This window comes from Brienomyrus brachyistius, unplaced genomic scaffold, assembly GCF_023856365.1.
Source record: "Brienomyrus brachyistius isolate T26 unplaced genomic scaffold, BBRACH_0.4 scaffold40, whole genome shotgun sequence".
Classification (NCBI taxonomy): Eukaryota; Metazoa; Chordata; class Actinopteri; order Osteoglossiformes; family Mormyridae; genus Brienomyrus; species Brienomyrus brachyistius.
Window position 1 is genome coordinate 2,373,001 of NW_026042315.1, and position 24,396 is coordinate 2,397,396.

The following is a 24,396-nucleotide window of genomic DNA, read 5'->3' on the forward strand; positions in this document are numbered from 1 at the left end:
ATGTATCCTGGGGAGTTCATTGCTGTTGGTTGATTCTGAGTGTTGATAGTTTGTGAGCCATGTCAGCCATGGACCCCAAAGGGGGGCCGCGCCTGTGGCGGGCTGGGAGTGGAATTTCCCTAGATCTTAGGGTTTTAGCCCTCCCTCCTAGGCTGGATGGACAGAATTGTGTGTGGGACTCTTTAGAATCCCAAAGGGGGGAAATATATGGGATATTATTTAGCACTATACAATGTAGAATATAATCATTACGGTATTATTAAAAAGCATGCCAAATACCCATGATGTAATCATTACAATGTAATCATTATAATGTAATCAACACAATGTAATCAATTGAGTATGTATTTGCACCTTGTATTAGCCTCAAATGTTCTGTTAGCTACTTTATGTTAGCCCTGAATGCATGAATATCCACCTTTATTAGTGTTATGCCTTATCATTATGTTGAAGGACAAATATATTATCAACCCTCTAATTAGACAATGTGCAACAGGTTGAAGCTACCAAGGTTTGCTACTCAAGGAAGGTTTTCGCCCGAGTTCCTCAAAAGTTCACGGCTGAGCATTTTTAAAAAACCAAGTGGAGATGGTCGCACCACCATTATGTTCGGCTGAGGGACCAAACAGTAAAAGAAATGATGGACAAACTTATCACCTAGTGGTGTGGATTGATGTAAAAAACAATGATTGTGAATGATTGAAGGAATGATGATGCTTAAGTGACGAGATATTGTTAAATGATAAGACCTTGTATAAAAATTGGTGTAAAACAGTACTGGAGACACTTTACGTGTCCGGCCTTGGTTGTAACTTCATTGTTGCAATAAAGACTGAATTTGGATCTACACCAGCGGCTTCTGACTTCTGATTTAGCAGGGAATGAAAAACCACAAAACTAACATTTTGCCTTTTTCCCCATCTGTAACTGTTATTATGTTATTATCATTTAGAACTGAATATCCATACTCCCTTTTAATCTCATGCATCTTTTTTATCATTCCCCAGACTTTACTAATGTCAGTTTCCCGTCCTACTGAATTACAGAAGGACCTCCAAAACTCCCTCTTTGCTCATTTAACTACCCTCCTTACGTTAGCCTGCAACTTTTTGTACTCAATCAAATTCTGAAAGTTGTGAGTACTTTTTAACATTGTAAAAGCTTTGTTCCGAAACTTAACTGCAGTATCACATTTCTTTGTTTACTATGAGATCTTTGGTTAGTCTGCTTTGCTGCCTCTAGAATTACTGCATCATGGTTAGATTTCTTTTGTCCGACATAAAGCCGGCCCTGCAAAACGTCACCTAACGTCACCAAGTCACATGGTACAAAAACCTACAAGACGATCGTGACAGATCGTGCAGCACGTGCAGAGAGCAAGAAAGATCGTGCAGCACCTTTCAGCCGGCGTAACTGTAAATGTCGCTACTATGTGCCCCTGGCTTATTTTGTAAATGTCTCGTAAATGTTCTTGTTTGTTTTGTTAATCTTAATGGTCACTGGTCAGCTATTACTTCTGTTGTAATTTAAAGCTTCAATAACAAAAATAATAAAAAAAAACTCTCAGCCGGCTGCACAAACTGGACCTGCCTCCGTGACACAACTTTGCCCTTATTGGCTGAACAATTTTAGTCACACGCATGACGTTTGTATCTCTGGAAGTTCCGATGCATTATCTGCTATTTCTCCCGAAAAGCCTGTAAAGAAGTAAAGTTTCAATAAATGCTCTAATAGTACACATAAGTTAATCGTTTATTTATTGTTAGTTACTGTAATGTTGCGCTGCTTTATGTGTTTAATCGTCTAGTCTGTGAAGAAGGCATTCAAGTAAGAATTGCATTGTATTCTGTGCATGCCAATAAAAACTTTGAATCCTTGAAATAAATGTATTTGATCTTTTTCCTGGCAGCTATCTTTTCACTGCTAGCACTTTGGATCAGGAGTTGGTTATTGTAGAAGAGGTAATGTGCATGCAGGTGATATTTGTATAGATGTATCTACACCCTTTTGGAAGTGCGGCCATCTCAGTCAGGTCTCGCACTAGGAGGAGTAGAAGCTGTCTAGTTTGGCTGCTGTCAGTTTATATTCCACTCCTGCAGCCGCCGGCAGATGGCACTCCCCCTCACGTCAGCTGCAGTCAGACCTAAGCCAAGTCGAACGCACCCAATGGCTCCTCCCCATTCCCAATTATCAAAAAACCCACTAATTGAATGGGTCGCGTAATTATCGCTATGAATTCTGGGAGTCTGTGCAACTTCAAGACTGCAGCTCTCGTGTTACTTATAACAAGGAAGGAATATTATTCTATGTCTTTAATGGCGACCGAATGATTGATTGATATAATGTAGTGTTTCATTCTATATCCTGTTTTGATAAGATATCGACATTTCGTAAACATTCGATATACAATTAAACCATAATTGGTCCGTCTTGTTTCTTTGTCACCCAGAAACTTCACAACTGTGTTGTGAGCGGATTTTCAGCGCTTAAAATTTTGTGGTACTTCTACGTTTCTGCGCTTTTGTAAATGTAGATCGTATGTTTTGTCATTTGATTAAAGCGTTTGAAGACTTTGCAGCGCGCTGACACCAATCGGCCACCGTAGCTTAGCAACCGAATCATAACAATTCTTATTCCGTTTAGAGTTTTCATTTGAACATTTAAAGCAGCTCAGACTTGCAGTTTATCAGCAAGAGAGAAGACGCGAAAGATGTCCATCGTGAAAACCACCGTGAATCTCCAGAGGATTGACTGGCTGCTGCCGACAGGTGCAGTCAGTGTGCGGATCGCCCCGGAATACATCCCCGGTCCAGTTGGCCGAGGTAAGGATGGCAAAATGATGCCCAGACTAACTCAGCACTTAAAGAGTTAAAGTCAGAATATGCTTGACTAGTCTTCTTGAATCTTCTGTTCTATTATCTTGTTTTAGAAGTACATGTCTAAATAATAAAGTAGTTCACCTTTAGCTTTAATATACGGGAGTCTTTTTGCATGTCTACTACATTATATAATGAAATCAGTAAAATCTGTGGCTGTGCTGTGTTTAAACATCAGAGAAAATCATCATGAAGTGGTAAAGTAACAGCTGAATATGTCCTAATATATGGTGTTTCCCCGAAAATAAGACAGGGTCTTATATTCATTTTTGTTCCAAATGACGCGTATAGTATAACATGCTACAGTATATTTACCGGTATTCATGAACAAAAATCCACATTTATTCAAACACAGACATTATGTCATCTTCTAACAGTATCTTTCCATGTAAACAATTTGACGGTGAATTTATTCATGAACAAAATTCTGCTGTATACTGCATATGTTTATTCAAATATAGTCGTAATGTCATGTTCTTCTGGAACATCATTGTAAATCTCCAAGTTCCAAATTCCGTCCTGAATATCTCGCAACTCAATTTCCTGTAGAACCAGTGTCCCCAATCTCTCATGTTTAGCAATAACTCTGTCCTTAAATGAGCGCCTCTTGTCCATGTAGCCTTCTCGTAGTATAACCGCATCTCATTCTAGTTACCGTACAATCCATGGGACAATAACTAGGGCTTATATTACGAGCTTCTTGAAAAATCATGTTAGGGCTTATTTGCGGGGAAACGCGGTAGTAATCAGAAAAAGCATAAATCTTAGTTTGGTACCTTGAGAGTGAATAAATAATGCAACTTATGGAAAGTGTAAGATATGTAAAGGATTTGACTTAATAGCCAGTTGTTGATGCCAGCATTTGGATTGAGTGGGCTGCTATATTTGATGCACATGAACCTTTCCAGTGTTGTTTTTCGCTGTTGTTCTGCGTATCAGGGAATCTGTGCACAAACTGGCTTGTTTGTATAGGTCAGGTTCCCCTGCTGAAACGCAGACGGCCCAAGTCAAGACCAGCGCATAAGTTTCCCAAGCGTGTGTTTCCTGTATCCAATAAAGACGGGGGAATTTTTCTTAGTGTGCAATACCGACTGCCAAGTGTGATATCTGTGATGGTTGTGATGTAGTGTTGTTGTACAGTGACATAATGTTTCATTTAAATTAAATATGCTGTCCCCTGTCTTTATAATCCCAAAGGACAAACCAGTTCCAGTGATGCTGGCCGTCGGAAGAAGTGCCGCACCAGGCCGCCGGCAGCCAGCTCCCTGACCACGTCTGCCTCTCCTGGATCTGCTGCCATCCCGGTGGCAACCAGCAGGGGTCAGCAGGGCACAGGCCGCCGTAGAAAAACGGCGGGAGGCCGGTCAGGGCGAAGAAGGAGGTATGACCAACAGAAGGGGTTAGAGCCTAAGCCCAGCTCACCAACCTTCTCCTCCTCTTCATTTTTATTTCCGTCTTCAGTCCCCTCCCCTTTTGTTTCATCCCCATTTCTTTTTATGGGCTCCTCTGTTTTATCCCCACACTTAGTCACACCTGTAAGCCCAGCTCCACATCCATTTTCAGCTCCAGGCATGGTTCATCTGACCCCTCTGCTTCAGGCTCCAGCACAGGCTGTAGCCGCCTCATCTCACCTGGAAAAATTCTATTGGTTGTATAACTATTATGTAACAAAGTACTCTAAAATGACCTATGACGCCAAGTGCTTTACTGAGTACTGGTGTCAGGAGTTTTGGAACAGACATTTAAATGAAATTAACTTAGCGAAACAGGGGAAGAATGAGGATAATGAGGGTACTCATTCAACCAAGAGGCGTAGGATTGATGAAGATGAGTTCATCTTTCCTATTGATGCACTGGAGCAGCTAAGTACCATGCCCAGGGCTCAGGAGATGGGTGTGGAGATGGGCTATCAGTCAGATGCACATAGCTACATTTCCCTGTAGATTCAGCACATAATTACACGAGACTTGTCATACGTACTTAGGATAAGATAAAATTAGGATATGTTACCATGTAGTTCTATAGCATAAGGTACTATAGGATAAGCTTAAGATAGGATAAGGTTAAGATTGTATAGAATAAGATAAAGATAGGACAAGTTAAGATAGTCTTAACTTGTATGTCATTTTATGTTTTACAAAGACATGATAAATTACCATAAGTTTAGGATAAGATTATATGAGATAACATAGTATAAGAATAAGATAGGATTGCATAGCATAAGATAAGAAAGATAGGATAAGATAACATAGAATAAAATTAAGATAGGATAGGTTACGGTAAGCTTAAGATTGTATAACATAGGATTAGATTAATTATAAATAAAGCAGTCCTCCTTAGAGGGGGGGTGGTGGAGGGAATATTTAAGAAATAAAAATAGGATTAATTAAGATAAGGTTAAGATAAGATTGTATAACATAGGATTAGATTAATTGTAAATAAAGCAGTCCTCCTTAGAGGGGGGGTGGTGGAGGGAATATTTAAGAAATAAAAATAGGATTAATTAACATAAGGTTAAGATAAGATTGTATAACATAGGATTAGATTAATTGTAAATAAAGCAGTCCTCCTTAGAGGGGGGGTGGTGGAGGGAATATTTAAGAAATAAAAATAGGATCAGTTAACATAAGGTAAAGATAAGATTGTATAACATAGGATTAGATTAATTGTAAATAAAGCAGTCCTCCTTAGAGGGGGGGTGGTGGAGGGAATATTTAAGAAATAAAAATAGGATCAGTTAACATAAGGTAAAGATAAGATTGTATAACATAGGATTAGATTAATTGTAAATAAAGCAGTCCTCCTTAGAGGGGGGGTGGTGGAGGGAATATTTAAGAAATAAAAATAGGATCAGTTAACATAAGGTTAAGATTAGATTGTATAACATAGGGGGGCGGCATGGTGGTGCAGTGGTTAGCACTGCTGCCTCACACCTCTGGGACCCGGGTTCGAGTCTCCGCCTGGGTCACATGTGTGTGGAGTTTGCATGTTCTCCCCATGTTGTCGTGGGGTTTCCTCCGGGTACTCTGGTTTCCCCCCACAGTCCAAAAACATGCTGAGGCTAATTGGCGTCGCTGGATTGCCCATAGGTGTGCATGTGTGAGTGACTGGTGTGTGAGTGTGCCCTGCGATGGGCTGGCCCCCCATCCTGGGTTGTTCCCTGCCTCGTGCCCATTGCTTCCGGGATAGGCTCCGGACCCCCCGCGACCCAATAGGATAAGCGGTTTGGAAAATGGATGGATGGATGGATGTATAACATAGGGCTACAGTGAAGAAATCAAAAATTTCAAGGCAGCATGAAGGTAACGCACAATCAGGGATGTGCAATTTCTGAGGCATGTATTCAAAAAAAGTATTTTAATTGTGTTTTATCATTCATATTTGACTTAGTTCATGAAATAAAATGTTTTTTTCTACAGACTTTGATCAGTGTTTTTGTATTTTGTAAAATACGAGAAATACTGTATGCATGGTAATGTCAGGTGTGCAAAATGTTTGTGCTAACAAAGGACACAGAGCCCCTAGAAGGGCACAGAGCCAGGCTGAGCACCACAGCGCTATCCAGCCCATGGCTGCCGATGGTCACATTCCACCAGAACCCCCCCAACACTAACTCCCCAGGGAACTTCCAAGCAGCAGAGCAGATTCCAACAACCGAGGATCAAAGGAAAAGAAAAGATACTGGCAGGAAGAAGATGATCTTGTGGCCAAAGGTTAAAAATGTAGAAGTTTGGAGAACAAATGTGTTACAAATGAAATATTATTTGAAATGTGCTACAGCTTAATCATTCTATCATACATCCATCCATCCATTTTCCAAACCGGAGACTCGAACCTGGGTCCCAGAGGTGTGAGGCAACAGTGCTAACCACTGCACCACCATGCCGGCCCACAAATTTAAACAAATTCATTTTAAATAACTTTAATCTCAGAGCCAATTGCCATGTGCCCACAAATATTTCAATTATTATTGTTTATGATTATAAATGCCGAATACATTCCTGGAGCCTTCGATTTAGCATACACAGTGCCCTCTACAGGATTCTATCGAAACAGCATCTCTCAACCTCGTTCACAAGATTTGTCTTTTTCACAAAACGTTTTTCTTTGTAAATCCCAAAATCTTCCTATAAATGTATGTATGAATGCTTCTCGTCTTTTTCAGTCACACGAAGCCTTTATAAATGAGCTCCCCGATTAATCTGTTTACATGAAAACATCTTAATTGCGTTAAGGCATGTAAACGTAGCCACCTAACGAAAGGTAACCACGTGACTTAGCAGACTGCATGTTCCTCATCTCCTCTGTATGGACCATAGAGCTGTGTATCGGAGAGTCTGACAACACGCTACGTTTCAAGATACAGGCATTACAATTCAATGCGCTGCTCTATTTTGCCATTCTTTTTTTAAAAAATCTTCTTTTAGAAAAACATGGCACATTATAGAGAGCACACCACCAAATGGATGAAATCTGAGTAAAAACATTTGATTTTTAACGCAATCAGAATAAAGGGGTCTGCATTTATCACTGTCCCTGTAACAATCCAGCATCGTAGCACTACAGCTATTTCGGATTCAGCCAACGAATAACGTTGCTAGTCAGCAGCCTTGTGCAAGCTACTGAAAATTGCTAATTACCAATTACTGCATATAAAAGTAATTATAATAAGGGTGGGATTCGACCGTGTGTCTGCCTGGGGGGTCGCCGGCCAGGATCGCCAGCAGTTTGGACGTGTGGTTGGTCATCAATGTGCTGCATCAGTGTCTGCTCCCTCTGCCTGACCTGCCCTGTATAATTACATAATCAAGGAAAATAACAGTGGGCTAAAGGTTGCATAGTGATCACAGTAACATCGCGTCGATGTTGAAATACATGGTGCAAACAAAAGTAGTGGAATTACACTGATGAGTTACTACCAACACTGCTAGGCAGCTAGGTTTGCTAATGCTAATGTTAGCAGCGCACCCATATGCTGCTTCCTCTCGCAAGATAAGGCAGCGTTACTGTCACTGTGTAAATACAATGAGATCTCTTTGGAGCAAGCCTGTCGATACCATGTTAAGTGTAAAACCACAAGTAAAATACCTTAAAAATAATAGAAATATAGATGGTGCTGAACCATGGTGAACAGTGGAGTCATAACAGGCTGTGCGTTGTGTTCAGTCACCTTTCACTGTAAATTACACATGGGTTCACAATCTTTTGTGTCTGCTCTGAATCCCTCAGGGCTGGAGTGAAAACTCCATTCACACTAACATGGTGCTAAGGGGTATTGGGTAGTCATGATTCTATCCTTTTTGGATGCAATTTATTTTACTGATTTAAATAAGTTTTAAAAAATTTCAAAATATAAGGATAGCTCATTGTATCCAAAGGGATGTGCCAAGCTTGCAGTGTTGATGTGCTGCCACCTTCTGGGAAAACGATGAACTGATTTTCAGATTAAGAACATGTATGGTTTTCTGGTATCAGGTGAGAACCGTTCATGCTGCGAACCTATGCTTATGGGTTAGGGTTAAGCTTGGGTCTAGAGCTCAGGGTACTTCCAGGCTTGGAGGCCAAGGGTAAGGTCTCTCTTTCCCCATGTAAGCATTGAATGATGATCCAGCACCAGGGCTTGGGTAAGTCACCACGAGTTGGGAGCCTCATTCCCCAGGTAAAGGATGAACGATCTCCATCCAGCCCGGGGATTCTGGTGAACCTCTCCTTATGCTGGAAGCCTCCTCCCTCAGGTAAGGGTTTAAGAATCTCGCGGTACTTCCATTGAGCCTTGGGGTTCTGGATAAAAATCCCAGGGCCATCCAACTGTAGTAGTGTAGAATTTTGCGGGTAGGACTTGTTGATTATTTCCGGTAAGTGTGTGTGGGGACCCCTAGTGTGTGGAGGCGTCATTGGCGTTTCCCGGTCCGGTAACTCCCCTTCCGCACCGCAGTGGTCTGCCGTGGTACGCTGGCATGCTGGCTGAGGTTCACACTTATTCTGTGTCTTGGTGGGAGGTTTGGCTGTTTTAATTAGCGTTAATCCTCTGCTTGATTTAAATGGCTAATGGTAATATTTTATATTGCAGTGTTTCTCTGGTGTCTGTGTTGCAGCTCCAGTGGTTGCAAGTTATTCTGGTGACTAGGCCTATAGCTACTTGTCAGTTGCTTTACTTGATGTGTTTTAATTGTAGTTACGGTTGTTGCCAGGATTACAGTTTCAGTTGCTCGTCAGCTTCAGTTTATGCCTCTTCCAGCAGGTTTGTCAGACAATAATAGTTTGAACCTGCACTGTGGCTGCTGTGTTTCCTACGTCAGTTTTTCTTTTCCGTCTGTCTTGTCTTGTCCTCAGCCGGTCCGATGTCGCCCAACAACTGCTGCTTGAAGCTCCTGATCCTCGGTGGGACATCGGCGATGTGCTGGGAGCCTTGGAACGCGCTAAGGATCGTCGCACCTTTTCCTGCATTTGGAGCTGTTTCATTCCCTAGTTCTGCGACTTAACAGACTTTAGGCCGCCCTTTCTTTCTGTTTGGGACTGATACAGAGGGACAGCCTGTATTCTGTTACTCATTGTTTGCACTCTTCATAGTTTTCAACACTCAGATTCTTGGTTAGATTGTGGTATTTTCTGGGAGGCTGAGCAGTGGCTGCCTCGATTGATCTGGCTGACTAAGATTTGATTGGTCTGGGGTGGTGGTGTTCACACTTTCACCTTGTGCAGTATATTTGTGTGGGGATCAGTGTGGTGGAGCACAGGTGTGTGTGTGCGTGTGTGTGTGTGTGTGTGTGTGTGTGTGCGTGTGTGTGTGTGTGTGTGTCTGTGTGTGTGTGTCTGTGTGTGTGTGTGTTAGTTTAGGGGACTCTATTCCCCCTTTTGATCAACTTCCCCGGACACCTGTCTCTTGCTTGGGTTTAGTCAGCCGGTGGCCAAAGGCTGGTTGCTGGTTTATTTTTTAAGGTTGTTGATGCTAAAGCGCTTGTCTTGTTTCTTTGTTTTATATTTTCAACAACCTGTTAATAGTACAAACACGTCTCCAGCTCCATTCGGTAAATGAACTTGTGTGCTCTTAATTTAGAGTAATTTTTCCTGTGGTGAAATTCCCCAGGTGGTGTAGTCGTGTCCTTGTACTACTGACCGCTCTCTGCCACAAACACTTTACTCTGAACCTAACCCTAATCCTAAACCTAACCATAGCCCCAAACGTCATGTCCTGCCACCTCCCTGACGTGGCTCTAATAAGCCATGCCTGCTGCTCGTTGGTCTCGTGTCTCGTTCCATCCCTCATGTTAAACACTCCCAGCTACTTCCAGTCTGTTCCCTTGTTATTCCTGTATAAGTGCTTCCTGGCCCTGTGTTCGCCATTGATGTGGTGCCCTCCATGTTGCTTGTTCCCTAGCCTCCCATCTTGATCCCAGTAAATCCCAGTTTATTGTCTGACAACACCTGCTCCCAGAGTCGTTCATCCTGGCACCCAACAGACTGACGGAACTCGACAAGCCCCAGTAGGTTCCCCAGGTCCCTACTGCCGATCACTGCTGCTTGTGTCCAGCATACCTAATGTCGCTGGTTCAGGCCGCAGTACATCTTTGCCCAGAGAGAATGGCCCATCTCTGACGGATGGCATAGCCGCCCTCTCCCCGGACTCCCAAGTGGAGGGTGTGACAGCTATAGCGGAGATCCTCAGGGCCCTCTGGAATGGAGTGAGTGTGCTGAACCCCGCAGAGGTGGGGTGCTCTGGAGAAAAGGAGCCCGCCGTCTCCATGTCGTTTGCCGTAGGGCAACGTGCGTCCTCATTGTCACTTGAAGTCTGACAACATGATGCTTCTCTGGGATTTACTGTGATCCCCCTGTTCACCAAAACATGCTCCCCAAAGCTCTCCAGCACAGAAGAACAGGCTTCACTCCTAGTTCTATGGTTGTCAGAGTGCTGGACCACAGTAGAGGTCGGACTTTGCTTTGGTTTTATTGGAAGTCTGCACACAATACAGATGTTTCCTACTGTCCTTCGTTCCAATTAAATGTGGAAACGTTTTGTCAGCTGGCTGGACAAGACCCTACTGCCTCTTTTAATAGTACACATAGTAGTGAGCAGTGGTGACGTAATGGTTAGGGAAGCGCACTCGTGATTGAAAGACACTGCATCTACAGCATCTGGCCCAGGAGAGCCAGCCATTGCAGTCGTTACATCCGCACTTAAGGCTCCCGGCCCAGAGGGCCGCTCAGGCCGCACCCACAGTGTCCAACACAGGTGAGGCCTTGGTTGCCTCTAGGCTTCTCATAGAATCTGACACGGTTCCCTGGTAACCAGCCGACACCTGCCACACTGCTCCATAATGTCCGGCCAGCGTCCACCTCTCTGTCCCCTGATGCCTGGCCAGCACCCACGTCAATGTCCCCAGACGTCCAGCCGGTGCCCACCTCATCTCCTGACGGCCTGCTGGTGCCCACTTTCTATCCTGATGTCCCACCGGCACATGCCTGCAGGCTGCCACCAGCCCAGAGAAGATGGATCCAGAGGATGTCCTGCTAGAGTGCCCTGGGTCCTGATACGTGGGTCCCTCCTTCATCCCAGACTCTGGTTACTCTGGTCCCAGTTTCTGGTCACCAGTATCAACAGGAGCCCAAGAAAGCGGCAGGCAGAATGTCTGTCTCCCAGAGAGGGTTTGCCAGTCTCTGTTCTTGCCCTGTATGTCCCTTGTCATCTTCATGTTCCTCTCCTGTTGTCTCCTTGCTGCTCTACTGTTCTGCGGTTCTCTCATCGCCCGCCAACCCCTCATGTCCTCCTGCCCTGCTGGCCCTCCCAGACCCTCTAGTCCTGTGATTCGGCAGAGTTCAGCCTCATCTGGAAAGGGGCCTAGGAGGGTCCCCCCCCCCAAAAGAAGACTTCCCGATATACACTTCGATTCTCCTGGAGTAATTCAATTTGGAGTCGCAGGCTGCCCAAAATTTAATTCCATATCTGCCCAGTTTTCGGAGCATATGCTGTCAAAATGGGCAGCAGACTGCAACAGCAGACGGAGAGAATACTTATCCGATGCCAAGTACAGGAATCAGATATAAACGTTAGACATTTTTCATAGCACTTTACAATATTATTCATTACTGACTTAATAACACAGTCACTACTCAGGTACAAATCGTGAGTAAATATAGTAACTAAAATAAATGATTCATTATGATTCATTGAACACGAACATGAAATTGATACTCACTACATACGTATTGGCAACATGTTCGGAAAAATATGATTTTTTTTGGTAATTAAAAACTATAAACTGTTGTGACAATGTAGATCGATGTGAAGCAGTAATAAAGAAGATATTAGTTACCCATGAACAGAAGCAGGTGTGACAATGGTGATATGCATCAGGGGAATGATGTTTGCCCAGAGCTCTCATACTTTGCAGATCGCCGCCATCTTGTCGCTGGATTTCCTGAGTGCTCTGGACTGACGATCGTCAGAGCAGATAACCAGCAACACGTCACAAAAGCTTTGTTTGGGCATCGTAGCTAGAAAAATCACCGGTCTCATTTTCGCACTTCATAAACTTTTGATTGATTCTTAATTGGATTTGAAAACCTCAGCCAATATTAAAAGCCCCATATATGCCCTAAACTCCCTTGCTGTTATTTCTTTCTAGTCCTTGACGAATTTCCTTCTTACCTCCAGGTTGCTAATGTTGATTTTTCCATTGATCTTGGAATAAAAAGTTGGACAGGATATCTTTGGCTTGCCGAATGCAGAGCCTGGTTGGCCGCAGAGAGGTTTTCATTGAGTACTGTGCTGTAATCCTGCCTGGACCATGTCCGTCCAGTGCTTTTGACTACCAGCACATCTGCACATCTTTAGTAATATCAGTCTCTTCCTCTGCAAATTCCACTTCCGAAACCTCAACAGAGGTCTCACACCTACTTCAGTACTGTCCCTTTCTGTACTACTGCTTTCCAATTCCTGCAATACGAGATCTGCTGCTTCTTCAGGTGTATCGCTCCATGTCTCTTACTGAGCAGCACCTCAGATCATCCTCAGGTTTGGCACCAGTATCATAGATAATGCGAACCTTCATATAAGTAAGAGGTAATATTTTGCTCAGTATCAGTTCAAGTTCAAATACTTCAGGTTTTTTATTTGACAAAACACATAAAATAGTCGTGCAAAGTCATTGATTTATTTTTAAAACTATTGCACTGTGATACATTTAACATCATATTTCCAGTTCTGCCAAATCTCTTATTGACAGCTTAGTGGTTTTCCAATGGCTTGTGGCGTCACATGGTGGTCGAAAATGATATTACAGGCTTTTGTTGAAATTACCTTAAAATTCATCTGGAATGTATTGATTTATGCTGTAATTAATGATGCAAATTAACACAGATGGGGCCATTTTGACCCAAAACAGCTAGTTGGAGGGTAGCAATCCTCCAGATTGTAAAGGTCAAGATACTAAAACCTGGAAAAGTGCAAAGGACTGGAGCAAAAGAATAACAGTGAAAGCTGTCAGAAACAGGCAGGAAACTCTGCATGGATGTTTTTGAAGAGGTAGACGGGTCCAGTTGGCTGTATTAGTCAGTCTGCTAAGAAACATGGCGCCAACAAGCCCATGGCCCCTTTTCATGTAAAACTTCGTACAGGAGGCTGTTTGTGCAGTTTAGTGCCTTTGTTAGCCTCGGCTCCTGTAAATCATATAAGCACACCCACCACACCCCCAGGAGCATTCCGCGTGCCCCCCACCGGCCAACCTGCCTGTCCCCCCCAACCCACAGACCGTCTGTAGTTCTGAAATCTATCCACATGTCTGCTGACCAAGTCTAAGGTAAAATTCCATAAATGAAATATTCAGTAAAAATTTTTCCCCTAATCTGGGAGACAGTGCAGAATTATTGGAGTCGGTCCTAACTCTGTCTTCAATATGTACCCAGCAGGCACCTAGGACTCGTATCTCCCTCTGAGAATTTCTTCTTATAAGAACATAAGAACTATACAAACGAGAGGAGGCCATTCGGCCCATCAAGCTCGCTTGGGGAGAACTAAACTAATAGCTCAGAGTCGTTAAAATCTTATCTAGCTCTGATTTAAAGGAACCCAAGGATTCAGCTTGCACTAAATTATTAGGAAGGCTATTCCATACTCTGACTACACGCTGTGTAAAGAAGTGCTTCCTTAAATCCAGCTTGAAATGTTCTCCCGCTAATTTCCACCTATGGCCACGAGTTCGTGTATTTAAACTAATGCTGAAGTAACTATTTGGTTGAACAGCATCCAAACCTGTTAGAATCTTATATACCTGGATCATGTCCCCCCTCAGTCTCCTTTGCTTGAGACTGAACAGATTTAGCTCAAGTAACCGTTCCTCGTATGACATTCCTCTAAGACCAGGAATCATTTTTGTGGCCCTACGCTGCACCTTTTCTAAGGCCACAATGTCCTTTTTAAGATATGGTGACCAAACCTGCACACAATATTCTAGGTGAGGTCTCACCAAGGAATTGTATAATCTTAGCATTACCTCCCTTGACTTAAACTCCACACACCTGGAGATATACCCCAACATCCTATTGGCCTTTTTTATTGCTTCCCCACACTGGCGAGAATGGGACATGGAAGCATCAACATACACACCAAGGTCTTTCTCATGATCAGCTACCTTTATTTCAGTGACACCCATGAAATACCTGTACTTTATATTTCTGCTCCCTAGATGGAGTACCTTACATTTATCGATGTTAAATTTCATCTGCCAGGTATCGGCCCAGTCACTAATTAAATCAAGATCCCGCTGTAGCTGCTGAGCCACTAATTCAGTATCTGCTACACCACCCACCTTGGTGTCATCTGCAAATTTCACCAGTTTACTGTATATATTGGTATCCATATCATTTATGTAAATTAGGAACAATAGTGGTCCTAAAATCGAACCCTGCGGTACCCCACTATGAACGCAAGCCCACTGTGACATTGTGCCTCTTATAACTACTCGCTGTTTCCTATCTGTTAACCAGTTATCAATCCAGGTCACTACGGTACCTAAAATACCTGTCGCTTTGAGTTTAAGTAGGAGCCTCTTGTGGGGGACAACATCAAAAGCCTTTTGGAAATCTAAGTAGATGACATCATAGGCCTTCTTATCGTCAACTTCCTGAGTAGCTTCCTCAAAAAACTCCAACAGATTTGTTAAACAGGATCTACCTCTCCTAAATCCATGCTGGCTATCCCGCAAAATGTTATTGGAGTCCAGGTAATCTACCATTTTCTCTTTGATTATAGCCTCCATAACTTTACCAGTTATACAAGTTAGACTGATTGGCCTATAGTTAGACAAATTACTTCTATCCCCTTTTTGAAAATAGGCGTTATGAAGGCGTGCTTCCAATCAGAAGGTACCACACCTTCAGATAAGGATTTTTGAAACAGTAAAGTTAAGGGTCGGCAAATAATATCCCTCATCTCTTTTAACACTATAGGTAAGATGCCATCAGGGCCCTGTGATTTATTTATTTTGAGCTTAGCTAGGCTTTGCAAAACATCTGCTTCAGTTATATATATATTAGCTATAGACAATGCTGGATAGGTAATAACTGGTAAATTACTAAGGTCCTCAACAGTGAATACCCGTGCAAAACTATCATTGAACTAATTTACTATATCAATGTCGTTTACTATTATAAGACCCTTACTATCCTGCAGATTAGTAATTTCAGGTTTTAGAGCTCTTTTAGAGTTAAAATACTGGAAGAAACTTTTAACGTCATCCTTAGCTTCCAATGCAACCATCCTTTCGACATTTCTTTTAGCTCGTCTAATATCATTTTTTAACTCAGCCTGTAGACTTAGATATTCCTGCTTAATTCTGTCATCATCAGTTATTTTCCATTGCTGGAACAAAGCCCTTTTCCTCCTTACTTTATACTTTATTTCCCTAGTAAACCACCTAGGTTTCAATTTCCTAGATTTATTCTTGCTGGAAACAGGTATGAAGTTCTCTTGCACTTGCAATAATGTGCTTTTAAAAAAATCCCAGGCCTCTTCAACAGTTTTGTTATTTAACTCCATCCAGTTCACAGTTTCTAGTTTTAGTTTCATACACTTAAAGTCAGCCTTCCTAACATTATATATTTTTGATTTGGACTTAGCTCTTCGAACACTAAACTTAACCTCAAATTTGACCATGTTATGATCGCTACTGTCAAGTGGTTCTAAAACGTCTAATTTACCAATCCTGTCCTGGTTATTAGAGAGAACAAGATCAAGAATGGCATCTCCCCTGGTAGGGGTGTTAACAAACTGAGTAAAAAAACAATCCTGTACTAATTCCACCATCTCCAGTTCATTTTCTGAAGAGCCAGTGACAATGTCCCACTGCATTCCTGGTAGATTAAAATCACCCATAACTACCACATCATTTTTATTGCTCATAGTCCTAATATCACTGTATAACAATCTGCTTTCCTCAGCAGCTATATTAGGTGTTCTGTAACAAACACCGACAATTAGGCTATTTGAGTTTTTAGCATCTAATTTTACCCATATTGCTTCCGTAGTTTTATTTATATCAGTAAGTTCCCTTGCCTGCAAGTTTTCCTTTACATATACTGCAACACCACCTCCCTTTTTTCCTATACGATCCTTACGGAACAACGTGTAACCATCCGTATTATATTCTTGTCCATCCTTTTCACTCAACCACGTTTCAGTTATTCCTATAATATCATAAGAGTCCGATGAGATAAAAGCCTCTAAATCATGAATTTTATTCCTAATACTTCTGGCGTTTAAATACAGACAACAAAGGGTAGGCCTATTACGGTGCCCACTTACAATATGATTATTTGGGGCTTTCCGTTTCCCCCCACTGACATAGTTAACTAACCTCCCTGCCCCCCCAGTCCCTAGTTTAAACATTCCTCAACTACTCTACACATACGCCTCCCCAATACACTGGTTCCCCTCTGGTTCAGGTGCAACCCATCCGGCTTGAACAGGTCCCACCTGTTCCAGAAGGTCCTCCAATGCCCCATAAACCTAAACCCCTCTTTCCTACACCATCCTTTTAGCCACGCATTTAATTTCCTTATCTCAGCTAACTTAGCCTGACTTGCACGTGGCACGGGGAGTATTTCGGAGAATACCACCGTGGACGTTCTGCTTCTAAGCTTATTGGCGACTTCTATAAATTTATCCTGCAGAACAGCCCTTCTACCCTTGCCTATGTCGTTGGTGCCAACATGCACCACGACAACTGGATCCACCCCAGCTGGGGCCAAAAGCTTATCCACACGATCTGGAAGGTCTCCTACCTGGGCACCAGGCAGGCAAGACACCGTACGGGACCCTCTATCACGCGTGCACACATAACTGTCTACTCCCCTAATAATGGAATCCCCCACTACCAAAACCTCCCTCTTCCTGGGGGGAGGGGGCTCCTCAGTGCCCAAGGGCCCACCTGCCTCCCCAGTCCGTTCCGGCTCTAAAGCTGGAAGAACCTGAAACCTGTTCGACACAGTCACCTCAGGTGATGCCGCCTCTGCAACGTGTGTACACCCTTTCCTGCGTCTACAACCTACGGTCACCCAGCTCTCTCGACCTCTCTGCTCTTCATTCTCCCCCCTCCCGGCTAGTGGCGTACACACCTTCTCCCTAAAAGGCGTATTAACTTGCTCCTCTAACTCACTGTTGCATTGGATGAGAGCCAGTTGCTCCTCAAGGTCAAAATGCGCTCAGCAGCAGAAATTCTCCATCCTAGATGAGCCTGCAAAGTTCTGTAGAAGTTAAATATACTTTAGTCAAATGAGAGACTAACCTGCTGTCAGGCAGGGGAAGCTTCAATAAGGCCTTCATTCATGACAGCTCCACTTGGCTTTTTGACGAGTCCCCATTTAGATGCAGCACGTCAGAGACTGAAGAGCAGGATGAAGGCTGTAAGTACAGTTTGCTGTGGATTGTGTTTGTGTTTAAATCTAATAAAGGATGAGACAATTTACTTAAAGCATGATATAGTTCATATTGCTCTTCAGGCTTCGTGATAAAATATTAAAATTATGGAGTACAAAGTTGTACATACAAAGAAAACAATGCAGAGCGGCAGGGCACCTGGCCCAGAGGGTCTTCACATAGAATTCTACAAAGGGTATTTTTTCCTGTTAGATTTACAGCTTTGGTTGTCTTGCCCTTTAAAGAAATTCTCTCAAGAAAGAAGTTGCCTCTTACCATGTCACAAGCAATTAGTTTCACCCAAAAAGGAGGAGGACCCCTCTCTGCTCCCCGTGTTAGTAGATTCTCCCCAACTCCTCCTGCTTATTCCTTCCTCCCTCCCTCCTATTTGTGCTCTCCTCCTCCTCTTGGGTTCTATTCATGTCTTTTGGTTCAGCAATAAAACCCACAAGGCTGCTCTTGGATTGTCCCTCTTCCCATTGTGACATATTATGTATTACATGATTATGAAATTATTTGATTATTATACAATAGTCAATTAACCACTTTGTTTCTTCAATTTGTCTTTCTTCTGAATCATCAGATATATGTCGTAGCTGGTAATTTGTTACACTCTGCTGTCAGTGCCAGTGTAGCCTAGATACAACCAGTCATATGTTTCAGTCAAGCTGATGTTTGAACAATTTTTGGGAACAGATTTTCATAATGTTTTCTCATATATGTGGTGTGATAATTGAGCATGACCCCACTGTTGCTGTGCTTGGTGCTCCTGTCATGATCTGTAATCTCTTATTTTTTCATGTCTCCTCCAACTCATGCCAGCAGAGGTCACTGCTGGCACTTTGTAACCCTCCTAATTCTCCTGTATCCCATTATAGTTCTCCATCCTAACCCTGTACCCCTGTTTTGTTGCTGATTAGTGTGCTGTGTATAAATATGCCTGCCCTCACTGCGTTCCCCAGCTCAGTCATTGCTGTTCCATGTGTAGTCTGTGTTTCCTTAAAGCCCACCGAGCTACACACTGCCCCTAAATTTAAATTTATATGTAACCTGTGTGTGTATGTGTAACCTAGATTTGCCCAGTATGTAAATCTAATCCAGACCTTGATCCTACACCTACTATAATTATAAGTACCTCACTATACCTATATCTAACACTGCTATTCATCACCAGTGTTACATGTCAGGGCTTCGCTGCAATAGATCCCTCAGTGCTGCAGGTTATTACTGTGACTTTGCACACACACACGTTGCTGCTTCCTCAGCCAGTGTCACATATACTTTATTACACACAGACCTCAGTAATCTCTGCTACACTCACACCTGCTTACTTTACATCCATGGTTAAATTCTCCTAATGGAATCTATCTTAATGTCTTTATTCTATTTTATTTTATTTATTATACCATATTATTCATTGTATTGTTCTTTCAATTTTATTTCTATTTTATTATTGCTAATACACCGGATCTGAGTGCCTCATTTTGTTCCCTTCATATAGAACACGTTTTGTAATGACAATAAAACATCCTTATCCTCATCTAAATCACACTGTCTAACTACTAATCTGTTTAAATAATATAATTGGATTTCAAAGGTTAATAGTCACTCAATTACCCCCTCAACCCAACAGTACCACAAACACCCAACATGCACGGAAATTTTCTCCTAAGTTGTTTTCCCTGCCTGGAACAATACCACAGCAGTCACATGGACTAATGTTTCAAAACATTTTGGAAACCTTGCATTGAAACTTGAGGTCTTTAGAAGGGATCAGTCCTGGGTGGCAAAGTTGCCATCACAAAGGTTTTTGATTAAGGGATTCATGATGCCAGGTAGCCATCTTTCACAAGCTGGTGGGCTGTGCCACTGATGCCTTTGCTTGGGTTTTATATGTCTGTCCTGGTTTGTGTTCTTGCCACTTCAGGTTCCCTGGTTTTGGTCTACATTCCTCGGTCCTCTACTGTGGAGTCTACCTTCTGCTTCACCTCATTCTGGTCGCCCATCCAGTCAGCGGCCCATGTCCCCCTGGTTCCCTGTTTCCAGAGGTTGGTCTGTTAGTCTCCGGGGCCAGGAGGCAGAAATCTGCCATGTTGGATGGGCGGCCCAGGTTGGGGTGCTCCATCATAGACTGGTACATGAAGGATTATAAATGGTTTTCAACCAGTATGTACCGAGTGTGCATCGTGACGAAAAGAATGTCATGGGAATATTTAGGACTGACTGCAGTATTAGTTCAAAGCATGATTGTGTTTTTCTTAATTTTTATTGATTTATTTTTGTATTATTCATTTTTTAATTATTAATTTTCTTAAGTAACTTGATTCAGTTAAAAGGGGTTTGTCCATTTGCTTTAGCAGAAGTTTGTGTAAGTATGATGTTCACCTTCCCTTTTCATAGTCTAGTCTTTGCCAAGTTTTATGCTTATTTCCCCTGGTTAAGTTAATCTGACTTGTGTGTTTAGGAGGGTCATACAGGCTTTTTGTTTGTAATGGAAGCACAGGGTCTGTACTTGCAGCTTATTTGCCATGCTAATAGAAGCATTTTACCTTCCTCTCTAATCTCTTTTTTTCTTGGCTCTCACTGCAGTCTCCTCTATGCCAGGGTTTCTCAACCCAGTCCTTGGACCCCACTGCAAAGATCCACAGTTTTGCTCTGTCCAAGCTCTCAGCACAGCAGTAAAAGGTGACTGTTTGGTTCATGCATGCAGGGATCTGGGACAGAGCAAAAACGTGGAGCTGTCTGGTGGGCTGAGGAATGAGTTTAGAAATGCTGCTGTATGAAGTATTAAACCATTTGACCGGTTGGATAAATGTTAAAATGTTTTCTCAAAACATAAAAAGAGATAATCTTCTGTTTTGCGTCTCATTACAAGCAAACTTGTTTTTTGTTTTTATGTCACTCTAGTATTTGATATCTAATTTTCAGTCTTCTGGCAATATAATCTGGTGAATGGGGAAAGACTTCCAGCAGGGGCTCCGGTTTCCTCCCACAGTCCAAAAGTGTGCAGGGTAGGTTAATTGGCAAATCTGAGTTGTGAGTGTTTGCGCCCTGCAGAGTGTTGACTCCTGCCCAGGGTTGGTTCCTGCCTACGCCTGTTGTTCCAAGGACAGGCTCCGGTCCCCCCCGCGACCTCAGTTTGGCATGCTGTCTCCCCCCTTGGTTTCCTTTGGTTTACGTCTTCACTAGCCCCCTTGTTGCTTTGACTTGTGTGTAAGTTATGTATGTGTGATTGTATTGCTGCATAGGGAGTGACTGCTATTTTGTTTTGCAAGTGTGTGTTGGACTCTGTTTATTTGGTCAGGGAGTGAGGTGGAGTGTTTGTCTTTTGGTTTCCTTTTCTTTTGCACTTAGGTGAGATTAGCTGTGGGTCGCACTTGATAGTTGGGGATTTTGTTTGTTATTTTGGCTGTGGTCACTCCCAAAGTCTTTTGCACCGGGTTATTTGTTCAGTGTCAGTATTATACATGAAAAAAAATGAAAATACAAAAAATATCCCTTTGTCCACTGGTGTTCCCTTCTTGCCCTCACCCTGTTTGTCCCTTTATCCCATTCCCCTTTCCCGTGAATACTGTTACACTCCAACCCTAGACAGCATATCAAAACAGCATCGTACCTATAGTTTTAAAAGAGATGAGGGATATTATTCATTGACCTTTATCTTTGCTATTTCAGAAATCCGTATCTGCTACCTTGTGACTGGAAGTATACACTGTAAAAAAAGGCAAAATTTGTCACAGTTTTAAACGATTTTATATCAGCCAATTTGACTACAGTATAATTATTTTTTTCCTCTTATGTTAAATGACAGAAAAGTTTTATCAAAACTACATTGCATAACTGGCATCGTAGTACTGATTAGCACCGATTCAGACATCCCGATGAACAAATATGAAGTTCATTTAAACTGTGGTACCTTAAATCCGTCAAGTTACCTCGATAAGCCAGTAACCCTGATTCGTAGTATAGGCCACTGATCACAAGCACTCTGTGTAAACGTATTGTTTAACCGGCGCTGTTGCATTACCAGGGTGAGAGGTTGACTTGCTGGTTAGCTATAAAAACAGACGTTAGTGCAACTCCACATTAATGGTGCGGTCATCATGGCTTATAAATGCTTATTATCGTTCATCATTGTTTGTGTCAGTAACGATAACATAAACAAGGGTAGGCACCAGGAGAACATCATTGGCTCTTGCATCGATTACTTTTCCCGTAACACCCTTTAGATTGTTTCCCTGAAGGGCAGCAAACCGACAATTTCGGTGTGATTGAGCTGATCACGTGTGCATGGGGAGGGAATGCGGACCACATGACCTTCCCGGCGAGCTCAGCACATCCAGCATCGCTTCGCAAATACAATCAAAATGTTTTATCTTTATTCACACTTTTTATCTTTATTCATTATCTCTACGATCTCACTGCTGGACGAATGCCTGGCATTCAGAGCATTCTTTATTAGCCATTTGCCTTTGGATGCAGTTTATTTGCATGCCCCAAAGCTTCCAGGCATCAGTAATTGCTTCCCACGTTACTCCGATCCTGGGGTCTTCTGTAACTGCCCTTTGGGATTACATATATTCAGCATATGCTTTTGTCCGAAGTGATGAGAGTTTGGGGTCAGAGCACTTGGGTCTAAGAGACTTGCTCAAGGGCTTAACAATGTTACGATTACTCTGCCATGGGAGTTGAACCAACAACCAAACTGGCAGAGATGGCCAACCTGCTGAGCTCCACACCCGCTGACGATCTCCTTTTCCTGTCTGCTGCAGTCTCCATGGACCTGAGTCCAGAGAAGCACTCTGAACTTGAGGACATCCGGCTGAGGAAAGGAGCCCTTCTGCTGGAGATCCAGAGGCTGCGGGAGGCGCTGAGAGAGGCCCTCATGGAAGTGGAGGGCCTTGAATCCAGCACCAAACGCAGCCAAATCTTAGAAAAGAATAGGCATGTCGCCATGGGAAGAAAGAAATTCAACATGGACCCTAAGAAGGGTATCCTGTTCATGGTACAAAACAATCTTCTCCGGCACACGTCTGAGGACATCGCCCAGCTCCTATACAAGGGAGAGGGGCTGAACAAAACAGCCATTGGGGATTACCTGGGTGAGAGAGACGACTTCAATATCCAAGTCCTCCAAACATTTCTTGGGCTTCATGAATTCGCAGGGTTCAACCTGGTACAGGCTCTCAGGCAGTTCCTCTGGAGTTTCCGTCTGCCAGGAGAAGCACAAAAGATTGACAGGATGATGGAGGCCTTTGCGCAGAGGTACTGTCAATGTAATCCTGGAGTCTTCCAAAACATTGACACCTGCTATGTACTTTCATTTTCCATAATCATGCTAAACACTAGCCTTCATAATCCAAATGTGTGAGACAAGCCCAGTGTGGACAGGTTCATCTCCATGAATCGAGGAATCAATGATAGAGGCAACCTGCCAGATGATCTCCTCCGAAATCTTTATAAGAGCATAAAGAATGAGCCATTCAAGATTCCTGAAGACAATTGGAACAATCCCTTCTTCAACCCTGACAGAGAGGGTTGGCTCTTCAAACTGGGAGGGGGACGGGTGAAAACATGGAAAAGGCGGTGGTTTATCCTGATGGACAACTGCCTTTACTACTTTAAACATACTACGGATAAGAAACCCAGGGTGATCATTCCGCTGGAGAATCTGAGCATCCGTGAGGTGAAGGATCTCAGGAAGCCTAACTGCTTTGAACTGTACATCCCTAACAACAGCAGACAGCTGATGAAAGCCTGCAGAACGGAGGCGGACGGCCGCCTGGTAGAGGGCAATCATGTGGTGTACCGCATCTCGGCGCCAACCCCTGAGGAGAAGGACAAGTGGATACAGAGCATCACTGCTGCTGTGAGCGCTGACCCTTTTTATGAGATGCTGGCAGTAAGAAAAAAACGGCTGAATAAATAAATAACGATAAAGACTGTGTGAATATGGTTGGATGTGCTGTTGCAGAAAGTATTTATTTCAGAACAAGGAACTTTGCACAAAGTAATGTTTAACCTTAAGGTAGCATGACCGAATTCCAGGTTTTGTTTTGATGCGACTTATTGTTCACTACAGATTTTATCATGGAAATGCCCTGTCCTTTTTTGTATAAATGTGAAATTAAATGTTATGTGCACTGTATTGCTGATCTTTATGTCAGAGTACCTTTTTTTCTGAGAATCTAACTGCTGTAAATTTGCATCAACATGATTGGGATTGGGATGTAAAAATTATTTTCCATCTTAACCCATATTCTAAGCATATTGATTTCTGTTGTAAATTTTACTTTTACAGCAGTATGATTTAAGACACTAACAGCAATTCATTTTTCAACCAGTAATTGTTAATGTGATAGGAATTGCATTCAACAGCAAATGCGTTCAACTTAACCAAATGTATAAATCTTACATATTCTGATGATTCGACATTCCCCCGACGTCTGTGTGATGTATTTCAGCAACAACACGCAGTTAATGAGATCACTATGCGGAATTTAGCCGACTGTTATTTTACTGATTAGGATATATCACCCATGATTGGGGTATACTATATATCAAGGGTCAGCAACTTTTTTGAAACTGAGAGCTACTTCACGGGTACTG

The 24,396-nt window shown here is 42.7% G+C and overlaps 2 protein-coding genes and 1 pseudogene across 3 annotated transcripts in view; all 3 read left to right on the top strand.

The window, feature by feature from the left end:
* LOC125722597 (uncharacterized) overlaps positions 1 to 24,396 on the top strand; it is a 426,618-nt gene that overhangs the window by 118,815 nt on the left and 283,407 nt on the right. The window lies entirely within an intron of this gene.
* LOC125722591 (uncharacterized) lies at positions 2,275 to 7,022 on the top strand. Its single transcript, XM_048998777.1, has 2 exons — positions 2,275 to 2,822; positions 4,074 to 7,022. The coding sequence occupies exons 1-2, from the start codon at positions 2,711 to 2,713 to the stop codon at positions 4,817 to 4,819; spliced, it is 858 nt and encodes a 285-aa protein (XP_048854734.1). The 5' UTR covers positions 2,275 to 2,710; the 3' UTR covers positions 4,820 to 7,022.
* On the top strand, positions 22,346 to 23,882 carry LOC125722557 (cytohesin-2-like; annotated as a pseudogene).